Source organism: Belonocnema kinseyi, chromosome 5, assembly GCF_010883055.1.
Source record: "Belonocnema kinseyi isolate 2016_QV_RU_SX_M_011 chromosome 5, B_treatae_v1, whole genome shotgun sequence".
Classification (NCBI taxonomy): Eukaryota; Metazoa; Arthropoda; class Insecta; order Hymenoptera; family Cynipidae; genus Belonocnema; species Belonocnema kinseyi.
Genome location: NC_046661.1, coordinates 83,900,685 through 83,920,296, shown reverse-complemented (window position 1 = coordinate 83,920,296; position 19,612 = coordinate 83,900,685). Strand labels below are relative to the sequence as shown.

The 19,612-nt window shown below is 29.1% G+C and overlaps 1 protein-coding gene across 3 annotated transcripts in view; it reads left to right on the top strand.

Annotated features, from left to right (window-relative positions):
- LOC117172524 (putative epidermal cell surface receptor) overlaps positions 1-19,612 on the top strand; it is a 102,549-nt gene that overhangs the window by 57,810 nt on the left and 25,127 nt on the right. For 2 of the 3 annotated variants that reach the window (XM_033360547.1, XM_033360549.1), the window contains exons 2-5: positions 13,905-14,588; positions 18,080-18,373; positions 18,466-18,658; positions 18,811-19,025. In XM_033360547.1, the coding sequence (XP_033216438.1) occupies positions 13,905-14,588; positions 18,080-18,373; positions 18,466-18,658; positions 18,811-19,025 (1,386 nt within the window). The remainder of the gene's footprint in view (positions 1-13,904; positions 14,589-18,079; positions 18,374-18,465; positions 18,659-18,810; positions 19,026-19,612) is intronic. The other variant, XM_033360548.1, reaches the window with a different exon arrangement.

Below are 19,612 nucleotides of genomic sequence, written 5' to 3'. Positions count from 1 at the left end.
AATTTTAAACTGAAACTAAAACTGTTAAATTAAAATTGAATTAAAAGTAGCGAAAGAAAATGGTTTAAATCAATCTCAAAGAAATAAGAGATCTCTAAAGCGGTAAATGCCGTTTATCAGAATTGCCGCAGGAATGACCAAACATTATCATCAGAAAATACCGTAACTCGGCATGGAACGCATTCCGAGTCACCACTAAAATGGGCCTCGGAAATAAGTCTCTCTAATGTTCAGAAAAATTCTTTTTTTCACATTTAAAAATCGTAGCATCTATTTTTATAATACATTTGTCTTAAAAAAAAAGGAAAAACAATCAGTCGGGAATCGAACCCCTGACGTTCATTTTCAAAACTATGTACTCTATTCACTAATTCACTAATTCACCTATTTTCTCAAAATATATTCAAGGCCGCCGAGCTTTTAATTTTGATCTTCTGTCGTCGAATTTTTATTTCCCGCACGGCATTTAGGTATGAATGTAATTTTTTTAAATGTTTGAGTCCCAATTTCGTATATCTGATCCGAGGCACCAGGCATGCATTTCTCAGCGGAGTTGTTAGGTCGACATGACGAATACCGTATCGGCGTCGACCGGTCTAACCAAACCGTTACGATTTCCATTCAGACAAAAATCAAAGTCAACACTCCTTCGACCTTCCACAATGGTGAACGGCTTTTAATTTACGTGCTACTTGCACAAATTTCAATCTACACCTAGATATCTTTCTAATATCTAGACTAAGAAAAACTATACTTGAAATGTAAATAACATAACCTCAAAAGAATGAAACCGGTCCAAATTTTCCACCATAACCTGAACTTATCAAAATAATCTGCTGTAGTATAAAATAGACCAATCAAAAATAACCTATAATGTCCTGAATCCTAACATAACCTTAAATATCTTCAATAGCCAAAGATTCTAGAGCTGAACATAGAGGATAAAAAATATTTCAAAAAATCCAATGGCATTTCTCTGTTGCTCTATGGCGGATGCTTATAAAGCAACGTTATAACATTTGCTGACCACGGAATGGAAAAGTCGGCGACCCGCAATTTTTTGCTTCCCCCACTTCTTCCCAACTGAACAACCTTCACCATCTCGTTTCCTTCGCAAAGAGTAATCTTGCAAACACGCGTGACTGATTCTCTTCGAGACCGTTATGGCATTTATCTCCTCTCGTTCGATTTTTAATCGAGTTCAACCAAGTTCAAAACAATTAAAGCGCCGAATAACCTTAAAACCCTAATTATTTCCCAGACCTTTTTCAAATATAGTAACTCATCCAAAAAGGATTTTTTTTTAGAAAGGAAAGAAAGTTGTATAAATGGGTCAGGTGGTATGGTCGCGGACTTGAAACCGGTTAAAGTAAATGGGGTTCAAACCCTGCTTTTTGTTTTTGTTGGCTCCTTGCGTTGCTGCTCTACTATCTTGCACATTTAAAAAAAATAAGGCTCCACATATCAATTTAACAAGAAATCTGCATTTTACGTAAAAAACCAATCGAAATTGCATTTTAAAGTTTTTAAATTAAACCCATCGTTTTATAATTAGAAGAATTTAAAATTTGGTCATGGGGCGGCTGTGGTACCTAAAGATCCAGAGGCGCAGGCGCATTTCTAAATCTCAACTGCGCATGTGTACTAGATCTTGCATCCTCGATTCAAACTTAAATCACCCTAGAATATAAACTGCTCGTACGAAAAAAATTCCGTAAAGAGCTTTTATGTTAATTTTTTTACCCAGGATATTTCTGTCGAAGTTAAATTTTTTTATTGTTAATATTTCGAGGAAGAATTTGATAATGTAGTTTTCAAATAGGCTTGCCTCAATTTTCTAATATTTTCCCAAGATTAGCGAAGTCTTAAAGACCAAAAATGGAATTCTCGTCGAAGCGGAACTCTTATTTAGAACATCCTTTTCTGAAGAATAATTCGATTATTCCGAAAGGTCATTCCTTCTACCCGACTGGATCTCTTGAGTGTTTGATCGATCTGAGAATTCTACTAACTTTTCCAATTTTGTAATTCGCGCGCAGTCGAACGCGAAGCGATTGCCATTTTCATTCGAGTGGAAGACTTTCTACTTCATCACCATATCGCAGGCCGGTCTTAAGACACGGAGAATTCCTCAGAGCCAAACTACAATGTCGGCATACTTGGCCGGTAATATACCCGTCCAACCGTGAAATAAAAACATCAGGGAACGAATTAATGCTCGATGCGCCTCCCGTATCGCTGACAATTCCGGACTGCTTCCGGAATTCCCACTTCCGGATCTTTCACTAAAGATATTGTTTTCATAATACAACTCCGCACCCCAGTTTTCCACGAATTTGGGATTTTAACTAAAAAAAAGGACGTTCCAAGTCATTACATATGCAGACCGAAGGAAATTGCCTAAAAAAGATGAATTGAACCTTCTTTTTTTATTTTAGAATAAAAATTGTTCGGAAATTGTCAGTGGAAATAAGAAATTCGCAATTGTGGATTTTGAATTTCGCGCGCAAAGGGTGTTTTGAGGTGGCGCGAAATTCAAATTGTTCAAATTTGTTTTTCAGAGTTTTAGACAAGTTAATTACGAAAAATAATACTGTTATTGAAACAAAATTTAATTCTGGGACTTGATGCTTCGCAGGTGGAAAAAATTGCTGGCATTCCAATTCTTTACAACCGTTAGGTGGAGACAGTAATTATTGCAACAGTAATATTCCAATTATAACTCGAGCGATGGGCTCTTAGATAGTGGTTTTAATTATAACAATAAATATCAGTTATTATATAATAATTCCTGTCCTATCTAAAAATAAGTTGTGTTAAGAAAATTAATTTTACAACTAACAGCATTTTTAGTAAGAAGAATAATAGAAAACTTCATGCGAATTGAGATTATGCTACATTTTGGCACTGTAAATGGGTATTTTTATTTTTAAAAATGATAGATTTCAAACAGATTTAAAATTCTTGAAAAATTTAAGGTTATGTTAAAATTTTTCACTAATAATCATTTATTTGAAACAAAAATCATTCAACTTTAAACAAGATTAACAATTTGTAACAATTTTGTGTGTGTTATAGAAGTGTTTTTCATAGAAAATTTGTTTTAAAAAAAAAATCATTATAATCAGTGTTTTCTACCTAAAATTGGTATTTTTGATGAACCAAAACAGCATTTCAAAAAATTGTAGAATCTTTTAACAATTTTAGGTTATGATGGAGTTTTACACCGGTAATCGGTAATTTTATTAAAAAATCATTAGATATCAAAAAAGATTTAAAAAATTGTATAGAATTGTAGGTTATGCTCGCATTCTTGCCAATTAAATCGGTATATTGTTCGTAGAAGATTTTTAGTTTTTGAACAATTTAAGGTTATTTTAGCGTTTTTCACACATAATCGGTTATTTTAAATAAAAGCCAATCAATTTCAAAGAAGATTTATAATTTAAAACAATTTTTTGTATCATATAAGTGTTTTTCATTTAAATTTGGTATTTTTATCTACACAAACTAATATTTCAATAAAGATTTAAGATTTATTTAAACAATTTTAGGTTATGTTGGCATTTTAAACCGGAATCAGTAATTTTACTGAAAAATCATTAGATTTCAAAAAAGATAAATTTGTTTGAATGCAATTGTAGCTCTCATTCTTCACCATAAAATGATATAGCATTCAGAGAATATTTACAATTTTGAAACAATTTAAAATTCGTATTTTTGTTGAACCAAAATTATATTTGAAAAAAGTTTCTAGATATTTGAACTTTTTTAGGTTATGTTGTCGTTTTACACCAGAAATCGGCACTTTTAGTAACAAAATCATTAAAGATAAAAAAAAAGTACATGTGTTTTTACAATTATAGATTATGCAGGCTATTTTTAAGGGAATAGCCGCAATCAGGAATAGGGAAAATCGCGAAGAAAATGGTCTTATTCATAATTTTGTTTTAAAATCATTTCGCCATTTTTTATTGAAAAATAAACACAATGCAGCCAGTTTGACGGAGGACCTTTTTTGCAAGGCATTTTGCGGCGATCAGTCGGCCGCATCTCGAGTCTTGTCTCAAGTCTCGCCTCTCATCTCATCTTGTCTTAAATCTCGCCTCGAATCTCTTTCCTTTCTTCTAGAATCTCATTTCATCTCGGATCGTATAGTCTTGAATCTCGTCTTGTCTTGAATCTCGTCTTGTCTTGAATCTCGTCTTGTCTTGAATCTCGTCATGCCTTGAATCTCGTCTTGTCTTGAAGCTCGTTTTGTGTCGAACCTCAGGTCGACTCTAGTTTGCCCTAATCTCGTTTCGTTTCGTCTCAAATCTCGTTGCGTCTTAAATCTCATCTCGCCTTGAATCTCGTATTGTCTTGGATCTCGTCTCGACTTGACTCTCGTCTTTTCTTGAGACTCACCTTGTCTCGAATCTCGTCTCGCCTCGAAACTCAAATCTCGTTTAGAAACTCGAATCTCGTCTTGAATTTGGTCTTTTCTCGAATCTCGAGTTCAATATCGCCCAGAATCTAGTCTCGAATTTCGATTATGTTGAAAAGTGTACAACTGATGAACTCGTTTAAACGGTTCTTTAATACTACTTAATTATTGAATATTTTTAATGCAAATATTTTTTAAATTAAGAGATAGGAGATGTGTGTCAAGGATGTGGGTCGACAAAACTTAATCTACTATCCAGACAGGTTTTACGCCTTAATGGTCGATAGTTTATCAAGCACTCATAATGCACCCAGCATGTTCCCAATGCTAATTTACGAGTTTGCTTGGAGAAAAGGCTCCCGATAAAGAAATTGTTAACTTACTTGCATTGTTCCGGAATTATCTTTATTACTTGTTACAGCTAATTAGACTAATTGGGCTAGGGGTATTAATCTTTTGAGAATCGGCAGAAGCTTATTTAAATTGAATTGAATAAGCATCTTCAGAAAATATATTTTCGGATTCAAAGTCATCAAGGAAAGGATTTTTAATTATGAAAACTGAAAATAATTTTTTTTTTAATATCATTCAAGCAAAATTTGATAATAAGCCAGTCCTAAAAGTAATTTTCCATTAGGAATTCATCCGTGTTTGTTGAAAATTCGAACTACTTGGTTGAACTAATTTACTGGAAAATAATTTCATTTGTTTGTTGAAAATTTGTTCTTTTTTAGTTAAAAATTAATTTCTTAACTGAAATTATAATTATTCGGTGAAAATGTATCGTTTTCAGTTGAAAATTCAATAATTTGGTTTCAAAATTGACCCCGCTTGAAACGTTAATAATTCTCGATAATTCGAAGTTAGATAATGCGAATTTTCGATAATTCGAAGTTTTTTCAGTCCCGGAGCACTTTTAATTATCGAGGTTTCACTGCACTTCATTGAAATTTTAAGGATTTCATTTTGGTTCAAAATTCATGTATGCTAGTTGAAAATTGAAAACTGAGAAGAAAGTTGGAAAATTCGGCTTTTCAGGTTGAAAATTCAATTATTATGGTAGGAAATTCAACTATGGGTTGAAAATTTAACTCTTTTGGTGGAAATGTCACCTAGAAGAACATTACATTTTGCAAGTGATATTTTTCTAAGTTTAACTATTCCATTTTTTATTTAAAATTTATCTTTTTAAGTTGGAAATTGAACTGCATGGTTGAATGTTTAACTACTCCTTTAAAAATGATGTTTTTGTGGAAGATTCATAATTTTAGTTCCAAATTTATCTCTTGAGTGGAAAATGTAACTATTTGGATGAAAACTCCTTTTTTTGTTGAAAAATCATCTTTTTTATTTGATAATTCAACCACGTGATTAAAAGATGAATTCCTTAATTTAAAATTTGATTAATCTATTATTTATGGACAATTTATCATTTTTAGTTGAAAATTCAGCACTTTCATGGAAAATGTTTGTATTTTGTTTTAAATTTATTATTTTATAATTTGATTGAAAGTTTAACTTCTGAATTAGAATTTAATTTTGTATTATTTGAATATTAAGCATTTTTGCTGAAAATTCATCTCTTTTGATGAAAATTGAACTGTTTTTTTTCTAGTTCGGTTTTTTTTGTTGTTGAAAATTTAACTTTTTTTATTGTCAACTTGTCTTTTTGGTTTGGAAATTGACGTCTTTCACCAAAAGTTTTATTTTTGTTCTGGAATTTTTTTGCTGAGAATTATTATTTTTCATTGAATTCAACTATTTTTTGTAGAGAATTAATCTTTTTTTATTGAAAATTAAACCACTTGCTTGATAGTTAATCTTTTTTGTTAAAAATTAATTGGTTTTAAAGACTTATCATTCTAAGTAAAAATTAAACTATTTTGTTAAAAATTTAATTATTTTGTTGAATATTCAACTATTTTGTTGAAAATTCAACTACGAGTGAAAATTTCAACTATTTTGTTGAAAAATTTATTTATGATTTTTTTTCTAATTCATCTCTGCTTAAAATTCAACTACTTTGTTGAATTTTTTTCGTATGAATTATAAATGATTACATTTCCTATTGAGATTTCATCTAATTCTTAAAAATGTAACATTTTAGGTTGAAAATTGAACGGTCTTCTAAAAAAATTTGTCATTTTGGTTTTAAAATTTACCTATTTGATTGAAAATTTATCAATTTCTATGAAAACACATACAATATATATTGACTTGAATTTTTCTTTTCCAATAATAAATGTAAATTGAAGAATTATTAATTTGAAAAAAAATGGAGTAAGTTTAAAATATATTGAAAAGTTTTTAAGAGAATCCGAAATAATTTAAAACGTGAAAAGATTTGAAAACATTTGAAACAAAATCAGAAAATCGGAAAAATTGTTTTTCTATGATTTTAAGAATCAAAATATTAAAACTGATGTAATTGTAAATAAAAAATATTATTTTTTTATGAAAAAATCTTAAAATTCACAAAAAAAACTTAATTTTAACCATGTTTTTTTTGCAATTTAATTTTTTCTGACTGTCGGTTCTTACCAAATTTTAAAAAATGATTGCATTTTAATGAATGACTGTTTATTTTTTTCCGGGAAAAAATCTGGATGATTTTAAGGCACTTTGTTTACTTTTGCAGAATTTTATGAAAATGCTAGGGAAATTTCGAGTTCCAAGATAATAAAATTATTATTAGATTCCTGGAAAATTTTGAAATGAGATTTTAAAAGAAATTTTAAAGAGAATATATTAAAAAGATTTTTTCGTATTTCATTTTAAAAGTTTAAAATTCAAAGTATTTTAATTTAAATGTTTTAATTTGGAATTCAGTTTTTCTAATTTCAAATGAATAAAATTTGATCTTCAAGAGTTTGAATATTTTAATTCCAATGACCGTGATCGATTGCTATACATTTGAAAAAACTTCAAACGTAAATTTTTTGTGTTTTTGATAACGATTATTCATTATTATCTTCCAATATTCTACCATTTCGAACTGTTTTGTCACGCCTGAATAAACACCGTGCATTCTCGCAGCTCCTAGAAAAAATTAAAACTTAAATAAATGAAAACAAAGAAAAGTACCAAATTCGTCTCAATAATAGAAAAAAGTTGTACTTTCCTCTAATTTTGGTTGTAATTTATTGTATTTATTTGTGGATTCCTATAAAAATAGTTTTAGTTTTCTGCACATTTTTTTTATCTACCCATGTGTGACCGAAAAAGATAAATTCTGAACTAAAAAGTGTCATAGTTTATTTTTCAGTAAAAAAAAAGAAATTTATTTTTAAAAAGTTTAACCAGAATGACGAATTTTCAAAAGATCAAGATTTTTAACTCAAGAAATAAATAAAAGTTTTTCTAAATTGTTAAACCTTCAAGTCAAAAGATGAATTTGCCCTACAAAAATTGAATTTTTAAACAAAAAATATGAATTCAGCAAAATCATTAATTCTCCACTAAACTGATGCATTTGTAACGAACAAAAATGAAATTTCAAATTTCAAAAGGGTATTACAAATTTTATGATTGTAAACGATGAACATTACAAATAAAAAACAATCTACAAAAATGATTTGTGAAGGAACCACTCCCCCTTCCGTAACAAATCATAATAAATTGTCTCGCCCCCCCCCCCCCCATTTGAGCTGTTACATAATTTAAGTACGGTCCTTAATGAAAAATTCAAATTGTTTGCTTATCAATAATTAATATAAATTACGTAAAATCTGGTTTAAAGCAAAGTACTCATTTCCTAGAGACTTAGGCCTGTAACCAGAGCTAAGATAAAAGCGAAAGAAGCTATCATTAATGGGTTTCCTCGAGAGTAACGTACCTCCATCCGTTGAAGGGGCTCTTAAAACTTAAGTTATATTAAGAGAAAAACGCATACTAACAAAGGAAATGCCACTGAAAACCAGTCGGCGAAGGTCGCACTTCCGGTTTTATCACTAGACTTTACATTTACATTTGGAGATAAGGAGTGGCCAGATGTTATGCAATTCTGTTTTCAGTGATTTTTGTCTCGCCCTTCTCTCTTGTGACAATGGGGCTCTCACTTCTTTTTAAATATAAATTTTTTCTCGTCATTTTAGTTAAAAAAGAAAATAATCTTCAAGAAAAGGGTTCAACATTCAACTAAATATTTGAATTTGCAATTAAACTGTTTATTTTTTAACCATGAAGATTAATTTTCTACCAACAAAAATAAATTTTAAAAAAACTGAATTTTTGATTGAAAAATATAAATTTTTAATTAAAAATATTAATTTTTAGCCAAAAAATGAATTATCAACCAAAAAAATTATTTTTTAACCAAGAAGATTCAAAAAGAATCAATTTTTTTTTAATCCTGAATTTCTAACTAGAAAATATAAATTTTCAATTAAAAATATAAATTTTCATCAAAAAATGAAATAGTTACATTTTTATCAAAGAAAATTAATTATCATCCCAAAATTTTTTCTAACCAAGGCGATTAAATTTCTACCAAAAAATATAAATTTAAAAAAAGCCTGAATTTCCAACTAGAATATATAAATTTTCAATTAAAATATTCATTTTCAGCCAAAAATGGAATAGTTACATTTTTAGCGAAGAAAATTAATTTTCAACTAAAAAGTTTATTTTTTAACCATGAAGATTAATTTTCTAGCAAAAAAGATAAATAAAAAAAACTGAATGTTCAATTAAAAAATATTAACTTTCAGCCAAAAAATGGAATAGTTAAATGTTTAGCAAAAAATTAATTATCAGCCAAAAACTTTATTTTGTAACCAAGAAGATTAATTTTCTAGCAAACAGAATACACTTTTTTAAAAAGCCTGAATTTCGAACTAGAAAATATAAATTTTCAATTAAAATTATTAATTTTCAGCCAAAAAATGGAATAGTTACATTTTTAATGAAAAAAATTAATTTTAAACAAAAAAGAGTAGTGGTTTTTTGGTAGAAAATCACTCTTGTTGGTTGAAACTTAATTTTGTTCACGAAAAATGCAACTATTCCATTTTTAGCTGAAAATTGATATTTTTAATTAAAAATATATATTTTCTACCACAGAGTTTAGTTTTGTTTTAATTTATCTTTTTTTGGTAGAAAATTAATCTTCTTAGTTCAAAAATAAACGTTTTGATTGAGAATTTAACTAGTTGGTTGAATGTTGAACTTTTCCCTTGAAAATAAATTGTTGTTAGGATTCAGCATTTTATTCAAAATTTCATCTCTGATTCAAAATTCAACTATTTTGCTAAATATTAGTTTTTTGCTAAGAATTAATTTTTTTCAGTGAAAATGTGACGATTAAATTTTTTAATAGAAATTGATCCCTTTTGGTTAAAAATGTAACTGCATATTTTCTTGCAAAGTTGTCTCATTTTTGGTAGAAAACTAATTTTTAAAACTAAAAATTTAACTTTTTCATTTCCGGTTGAAAACTTATATTTTTTAGTCAAAAATAAAAGTTTTTGTTCAAAAATGCAAGTACTTGGTTAAAAATTCATTTTTTTTATTCATAATGTTTTTTTATAACAAAATCACTCTTCTTGATTTAAAAATAAAACTTTCAGGTTGAAAATGAATTCATTTCACTAAAAATGTATCTATTCCATTTTTGGTCGAAAATTGATATTTTTTATTAAAAGTTTATATTTTCTCTTCAAAAATTCAGGTTTATTTTTAATTTGGTTTAAATCCAAATGTATTTTATTTTAAATAAAAAATTTCGTTAGTGTGTTTAGTTTGGTTTAGTGTGTTTTCGAAAAAAATTCATCTTTTGACTTGACAACTTAACAATTTGGCAGAAAATTAAACAATTTGGTTGAAAATGAACTTTTTTGCTAAAAATTCATATTTTTCGTGAGATATTTAACTACCTTGGTAGAAAATTGAACTATTTGTTTAAAACTTAAACAGTTTATTTAAAAGTTTAAGCTTTTTTATAGAAAATTCATGAACTTAGTTAAAAATTCGCCTTTTTTCAGAAAATTGATCTTTTATAGTTAAACATTCATCTTCCTTCACTGAAAATTAAATTTCTTGTTAAAAATTCTTCTTTTCCGGTTTAAAAATGAACTGTTTTTAAAAAAATTTGGCTCTTTAAATAAAAGATTTAACTATTTTGTTGAAAATAAATCCTTTTTAGACGAAAATTCTTTGTTTTTTCGTTTGTGGAAATTAAGTCTTTCTTAGTTGAAAATTTATATTTTTATTTGTATATTGAATTTTTTCGTTAAAAATTGATCTTTTAGATAAAAAATAATTTTTTTAACTAAAAGTTTAAAATTTTAATTGAAGCTTCATAATTTTAGTTGAAAATTCATTTTTTTTTTTGTTCAAGCCAAAATATTACAAACCTAAAAAACACTTGTAAAGCCAAACGAAACAATAGGACCATCAACTTGCGGTTCTTTTGCTTTAAAAACCAGTAAAAAAGTATCCGGAATCATTTTAATTGAATGATTAGTTATCGAGTTAATTAGATTTGAAGCTAGACCAATAGAACCTCACAATCTACTGCGCATGCTCCATAAATCATCGCACCTGATTGGCCCAATTTCAAACTGCGCTAATTGGAAAACTAAAGATCTGAGAGAAATCTTTCGAAACACTTTTGTCTTCAGTTTTTCAAGCAGAATAATTCCTTTCAATTTAAAAAATATATTTTATACATAAAATATAAATAATTACTATTGCGTTAAAGAGAAAATGACCAGGTCGGAGGACATAGGTGAAAACTCTCACCCATTGTAATTAAGTCACATAGACCGTGACATATTAATAATAGTATCCGGCTTGTGTTATGAAACCAATGTTGAAGAAGCCTCTGGTGACAAGGCTATTTATTTATTCACACCTGAATATTCGCAATAATAAAAGACTATTTATATAAATATTTTTTTAAATAAAATAAATCTCGACCAAGCTTGTTTCCTCAACTTTCATAGTTTCTAACATGTTATCGAAATCTGACAAACATTTTTTTTTAGTCAACTGAAATCTTAACTTTCCGGATAGATTTTCTAAACTTATTCAATGATAGTTTCTTAGATGAATCGAGAACACGTCTGCGTTTCGAGTGTCAACTTTCGCTAAGATCAATGGACAACATTCCCTCTTGTAACATTTTCTCAAGGAGGCCTTATTTTCCAGACTTGACTTGTTTTGATAAGAATGGTCCGAAAAGTTTCACTTGCTTTTAGGAAAAGCTTCTAAGAACCTTGCTCTCCAGGAAGTTTCACTTTTAATTAAAAATTCAAGAATTCTGCTAAAGATCATTACCGAGGTCCAATCAATAGGGATCATAGTCAGTTCCCTTTTCCCTTTTTCCGCTTATTTTTCTCCAATATCCCCCATAACCCGTATATTGAAAATTGATTTCAATATTTCCCCTTTGTTTTGAAGCAGCTATTAATTTTTTAAGAATGAATAATCTCGGTTGGAAGAGGAACTACTTTGTTAAGAATTCGCTTTTCTGGCTTTGGAAAGCTTACTAGTTTCTTGAAAATTCTTCCGGTTAAAAATTAATTTTTTTTAACTGAAAATTAAACTGTTTCATTTTTTACGAAAATTTGTTTGTTTTTTTTTAGTTAAAGATTCATATCTTTTTTTGAAAACAGAACTATTTTATTAGAAAATAAATGAATTAGTTGATAATTAATTTCATTTGATAAAAATTCTTCTCTTTTTGTTCAAAATCTTTTTTTTCTTATTGCAAATGTATTTGTTTTAATAAAATTTAAGGTGTTCCAATTTTGATGATAAATCTGTTAAAAAGCTAATTATTCAGTAGAAAATTTAATTATTTCCTGAAAAATTCGTGTTTTTTTGGTTCAAAACTAATTTTCCTTTTCTTGAGAATTAATTAGTTTTACTGAAAATTCAGGTATTTCACTTTTACTTCAATTTAAAAAAATGCATGTACATATTTTTTTTAATTTCGTCTTTTTGGTAAAAAATGAAGTTTATTGATCGAAAACTGAACTATTTTGTTAAAAAAAATTTTTTGGTTGAAAATTAATTTATTTTGTTGAAAATTCATCTTTTTTTGGTTGAAAATTTGTTTGATTTTTTCAAAGTGATTTTTTTTTATTAAAAATTAAAGTGTTTCAATTTGTATTATAAATCTATCTTTTTTAAATAGAAATTCATGTATTCTCTTGAGAATTTTTCTTTTTTGGTAGAAAAAATTTATTTTTTAACTACAAATTTGACTATTTTACCTAAAGATTCATAATTATAATTAAAAATCCATCTCTTTAGTTAAAAATTCAGGTTTATTTTGGTAAACAAGGAATTTTTTCATCGAAAATTGTAATTATTATATTTTTAGTTCAAAATTGATCTTGTTGATAAAAATCAACTATTTGAGTGAAACTTTATATTTTTAGTTGACATTTTTTTTTTTTTGGAAACGAAATTATTTGGTTAAAAACCCAATTATTTGATTGAAAATAAATTAATTTTGTTAAAAATTCGTCTTTTTTGGTTAAAAATTTGTTGAATTTTTTCTTAAAAATTAATTTTTTAACTGAAAATTCAGGTGTTTTAATTTTTATTTTGAATCCATCTTTTTTATTTGAAAACTATTTAAATGAAAATTCATGCAATCTGTTGAAAAAAATTTCGTTTTAGGTAGACAAAATTTAACTATTTTATTTGATGATTCATAATTGTAGTTGAAAACAAATCTTTTTCGTTAAAAATTCCTTTTTTTGGTTACAAGTTTGTTTTTTTTATCGAAAATTATTTTTTTCATTGAAAATGAAGGTGTTTCAATTTTTATTTTAAAGCTATCTTTTTTAGTTACGACTTGAATACTTTTTGCATGAAAATTGACGTATTCAGTTAAAAAATGTTCTTTTCTGGTGTAGAATAAAATAATTTTTGCATCGAAAATTGAACTATTTCATTTTTGGTTAAAAATGTTCCTGTTTTAATTAAAAATTCAACTATTTGGTTGTTGGTCGACGTATTATGTTCTAAATTCGTCTTTTTCTTATTTGTTGAACATTTATCTTTTTTGGCCGAAAACACAACTATTGGATTGGATATAATTTATTAAAAATGATTTTTTTTCTTGGTTGAAAACTCAACTTTTTTTTGGAAAATTTGCCTTTGATTGAAATATCAACTAATTACATTTTTCGTTGAAAATTCATCGGAAATCGGTTGTTTTCAACAAAAATCTCAAATAATTTTTTGTTTTCGTTTGTTATGTTAATGTTTTTTTTATTTTGTCTAAAATCGCAATTGGTAATCGTTAAAAATATTGTCCTTATTGCTTTTTATTTCTATAATTTTAGGTATAATAGAAAGTAAGAAATAAAAACTTTTTTGTTCGTTACGTTGTTATTTTTAAAAGCAAAAAATGTCCCCTTTCAGAAACATAATCCCCTGTTTTCACATCAGCCAAATTTCCATATTTCCGTTTTCAATTATTATGAAAAATTTCAAAAAATAATAAAAACTTTTTTTTCAGGCGACTACGAAATTCCAGGAGTCGAACCTCTACCCACCGTCCAAATCCCAGCTAGCGAAGATGTAGCGACGGTGGTCGAAACAAAAACTGAATTTCCCACCAAAGAAGTAGATTCAAAACCGTCATTTGACGGCAAAAAGAAAATTGTTATTGATTTTAAACCAAAAAATGAGTTCAAATACCAGAAACTCCTCAAAGAGGAGTCAGCCGTCGAAGAGACGACTACTTGGGAACCAACGACAGAAACCACCACTGTCGAGGATTTCGAAACCACAACTGAAGAAGAAAATATGATAGTTGATCAAAAAATGGTCATGATGGACCAAAAGCTAGAAAGTAACCTGACAAGCGGGATTCCTCTCTTGGTCCAAGGGGTGCCAAATGTGGTACCAACTCTCGATGTAATCCAAACTACTTCGTCTACTTCGACTACTTCGACTACTTCAACAACTTCAACAACTTCCACAACTTCGACAACTTCGACTACCGAAGCTCCTTTGGCGGTGAGCACTTCAACGACTGAAAGTCCCAAAAAGGAAGAAGAAGTGACGACAACAATGGAAACAACTTCATCGAGGGCGCGGGCCCTAAATATATCCGCCCCTGAGCCGACAAACGCTTTGCATGCGAACTTCACGGATCTCAGTGACGTCAGTATGGACGATGATGATAAGGAAATAGAAGGTATGGTCAGATTCCTACCTTACCGACTTCGGGAACATTCAACAGCTGAAGTGGTTCGTGTCCGAGCTAAGTTTCTAGAATGTTCTCGAAGGGTCCCGATAACATCATATAATTCTACAGCTAAAGTGGTTCGTGTTCGTGCTAAGTTTCTAGGGTGTTCTTGGAGGCTCCCGTTTACGTCGTATAATTCTACATCTAAAGTGGTTCATGTCCGTGCTAAGTTTCTTGAATGTTTTCGAAGGGTCCCGATGAGGTCATATAATTCTACAGCTAAAGTGGTTCGTGTCCGTGCTAGGTTTCTAGATTCTAGAATGTTCTCGAAGGATCCCGATGACGTCACATAATTCTACAGTTAAAGCAGTGCTCCCAATTTTGGGAACTTTTTGTACTGCGCTTGCGTCGCGCCCTAAACCCAATTTCCAACTGTTAGCATGCGTCTTTTAAACCATATAGATATCCAAATTTTGTATTTATGATAAATAATGATCGGGAAATGCATCAAAGGTAATTGTTATATCATGAAATAGAATTTTGGAGTCATAAATGAAAAATGACGCGATTTTATTGCAAAAAACATGATTAATTCAAACTTGAAAAAAATATGCCTGATTCATTTTTGGTAATTTTAGGGATTTTATTTTAAGTCAAATTGTCGGCATCACAAAAAATTTTGTTAAGAACCTTGAAAGAGACGAGATTAATCATTGTGATGAAAAAATGCTTGCTTTCTCTGAAATTAAAATTCATAACCTCTGTTTTATTAAAATCAAAATATTTTTTATCTGTCACTCCAAAATATTGTTTTACGATTTAGAAATTTCTTTTTATGCATTTCCTAATCACTCGTTATTATAAATTTTAAATATGAATATGTATACTATTCAAAATCAGCGCGCCAACAGTGCGCAATCCGGGAGTATCGTCGCGACGCAAGCTTAGTTCAAAAAGTTCCCAAAATTGGGAACACTGAGCTAAAGTGGTTCGTTTCCGTGCTAAGTTTCTAGAATCTCTTCGAAGGGCACCAGTGACGTCACACAAAAATTGCGCATTTGTGAGATACGAATTTACCTAAACAACTTGAAAATTATTTAGCATCTCAATTTAACCTTTTGCGTAAACACTTTTAAGGTTATATTTTTATTTGTCCTTGAATTTTCTACTATGACATATTTCAGTAAACGAAAAGAGATTAAAAATAATTTAAAATTAATAGGGATGGACAAGATTTATAATCCGGTTTGTGGAACATTCCGAATTCGACAGAATAGCTCTTCTCATAGATAACCTTTAATTCCAATTAAAGAATTCTTCAAGACATAACCTACAAAAATCTTAGTAAACATAACCTCAAAAAAAGACGCGAAGGATTCCTACGGAATTCAATTTTGAATTTTTGGAATAAAAATTATAGAATTACAATTTTTTAATACAACTTTCAAAATTCAATTCTGAAATTTTTCAATTTTGAGAGTTTGTAACTAAAAACTGATATATTTCAGAAAATTTAAAACTTTTACATTTTAAACGCTTTTATTTACAAATAACACAAGCCTAATTTCTTCTTATTATGTTAAAAATATTGTCCTTTTTTCAAAATCTCATCTAATCTAAAATTGTTTTATTTAAAACGTTTTCAATTCAAAATCGGTATATTTTTTTATTTTCAAAGGCTTTCAATTTTGAAAATATTTATTATTGTTTCAAAATTTTAAAAACATTTTATGTTTCAAAAGTTCCATAATGAATTTTTAAATGTTTGATATATTTAATGATAAAAAAATATATAGAAACCGAATTCATAAAAACATAACCGTAATGTTTGTTGACATTTGAAAAAAATAATTAATCAAAAAAACGCTGTCATTAAAATACGATGAGGGATATGAAGTGACTTTCATTAATCTGATTTTTTACTATTAATTACTTTTTCACTCTGCCATGAAAAAAAATAATTTAAAATCTTGGAAAAACAGTTGTTGATTCCAAATAATAATATTAAATCATATTTTAATATAAAGTTTTTTTAAAAATAAATTAACGTTTTTTCGATTCTCAAGAAACATTACAGTTTCATTTTTTTTGGATTCTGTTTATGTATTTTTATTTCCTGTTAATAATTATACAAAAGATTTAAAAAGCCATTATACACCTTTTGAAATATGAAAAGATAAAAAAAATTTGAAACAATAATGAATATTTTCGAATTTAATAGCCTTTGTAAATGAGAACCTTATAACGATTTTACGATACAAAAGTTTTTCGTAAAAAAATCTCAAAATTTGAAAATTTTAGAGTAAAAGTTCGAAAAATATTCAAAGAATTTGAAATTGTATGAATTTTTTTCTCAAAAATTCCAAACTTAATAAATTCAGATTAGAATTTTGAAAATTGGATCATTTACAATTAAAAGAAATTGAAATTACAGTAACTCTAATTAAAGTCGTTCAAAATTGAATAACTATTTAAAACTTTTCGATTTAAATAATTTTCAGTTTAAAGTGATTAAAATTTGAGAATTTCTAATTCAATTTTTTAAAGTTAAAGATTCTGAAAGTCTAGAATTTTAAATTGTTTTCATATAAAAAAATAGAATTTAAGATTAAAATTTATTATACTAATTTTTTAGGTATAAAATAAATTCTCAGTCATTTTACCATTAAAAATAAATCAATTTTTAATTATAAAGCTTTAAAAATAAATTATTATAAAATAAACTTAAAAAATAAAAAGTATTTTAAATGGGAGCCATTTAGTGGCGTAGCTAGCTCTGAGGGAGCGCTGTATCAAATTTGATTGAGGATTCTTTTTAGGAAAATAATAAAAAATTCATTCATTATTGAGCTATTCAAAATTACAAGTTTCGTACTGTGGAGCATTAAAAATTAATCGAATTCAAACTTCATTTAGAACTGAAAAAATTGTTTTTCAATTCGATGTTTTTTAACCTAATTTTGAAATGTTCAAAATTTTAGAACCTTTTTAAATCGTAATTAATTCAATTTTTAAAGCCTAGTTCTGAAATCTCTGATTTTTGAAACTTGAATTTGATGAATAATTTTCTTAACTTTTCATTTTTTAAAATTTATTCTGGTTGAATTTAGTTCAAAATTTTTACATATGAAAAAATCAGAATACAGAAAAATCTCGAAAAGCCAATCGAAATTATAGAACCTTCAAGTTGAGGATCTTTTTCTCTAAAAAAACATCAAAACAAGTCTCTGGAATCATCTTAACTAAGGTTATCAGTTATCTACATAAACAGATTTGAAGCTAGGCCAATAGACCCTCAAGATCTACTGCGCATGCTCCATAGATCGTCGAACCCGATTGGTTCAATTTCAAACTTCCCTAGCAGGAAAACTACCGATCTGTGAGAAATCATCCAAAAGACTTTTGGCTTTACTTTTTCAAGAAGAATATTCTGAAAATGAAGTCGTAGTTTATTATAATACATAATTGAACATTTGAATGCAATTTTTTCCCCTCTGCAGGTGGCGAGTACAATGCCCCACAAAACGAAACAAACGTGAATATTTCCCCGCTGTTGCTTCCAACAACTTCAATTTGCATCGAAGGTAATAAAACCTACAAAGTAGGGGAAAAAATTCTACGAGGTTGTGACGAAAGATGTGTCTGTGGAGAAGCTGGAAAAATTATGGATTGCAAACCTCTCTGCATGAATCCTTATGTTAGAGCCGGAAGGGGAGTTCAAGATCCTCTCTGTGAGGAGAAATTAATTGCTGAAGAACCGTGTTGTGCAATCATGGTCTGTGCTGAGGATTCTGGTGAGTTGTTAAATCTTTGATTTAAGTGAAAGTAGATTAGCTTCTAAATCATTAAATAAGATTGCAGATTTATTTTGTTACTTCACTTTTAGCAACAGAGCCGGATGAAACTTGTATCTTTGGAAACAAGACTTTAACAAGAGGTCAGAGAGTGGAAGATGGATGCTCAAAAACTTGCGTCTGCGAGGCTGGGGGTTCCTTAAAGTGTCAACCTAGATGTCCACCGAACGACACAACTTCCGGTGTAACTCAACACGATCGCTGTGTGGCCTTAACGGATCCAAGGTAATCACCAATTACGTAGTCAGATACCATCTCTATACTTATAGGTTGTTACTCTCCGCAGGAGTGCTTCTTACAATGAAATTCTTACTCAATCCCCCTCTTTTCCGGCTTCTATCAAGATCTTCATTTAACGAGAATCTTACTTTTTCCAGTGATACATGCTGTACAATTACCCTCTGTGATGTAACCCTCGGGGACCATGAGCTAAAACCCGAAAATCCAGCAGAAATTTCAGTCAACTTAACAGATGTCAAGGTTCTGAACTCGACGGCGATTAAACTGAAGTTGTCAACCAAGACACCTGAAAATGTGACAATTGAACTCTCTGAAGACAATCACGTTTGGAGGCAGGTGAAACCGGACAAAGGTGAGCAGACGATTTTCTTAGCGCGCTTGACGGGTTAAACGTTTAAACACTTTGAATAATTTATATGTTTAACCGTTCCGACATTTAACCTGTAGAAAAGTTCCTACGTTTCAACTTTCCATTGTTCATTTTTTTAGGGGAGTGGGAGCGATGAGCAATAAGGAAAGACGGAGTATGGGAAGTGAGGAGAAATGAGGGAGGGAGAGTGAGCGATAATAAGGGATGGGAAATAGAAAGAGTGAGGGGAAATGAGGAATGTGGAAGTGATCAAGAACTAGGGGTAATGAGATGCGAGGAAGTAAGGGAAGTATACAAATGAGGAGGGAGAGAGGTAATGGGAAGATGGGAAATATTAGGAGTGAGGAAAAATTAGAGGTGATGAGAGGCAAGGAAGTAAGAGAAGTAGGAAAATAAGAGGGGCAATTCAGGAGTAATGGGAAGGATAGGAGAAGTGAGGAAAAATGAGGGATGATGAGAGACGAATAAATAAGAAAATTAAGGAAATAAGAGGTGGGAGTCAGAGTAAGGAAATATGAGGCTTGATGAGGGACGAGCAAGTAAGAGAAATAGGAAAATGTGGGGTGAGA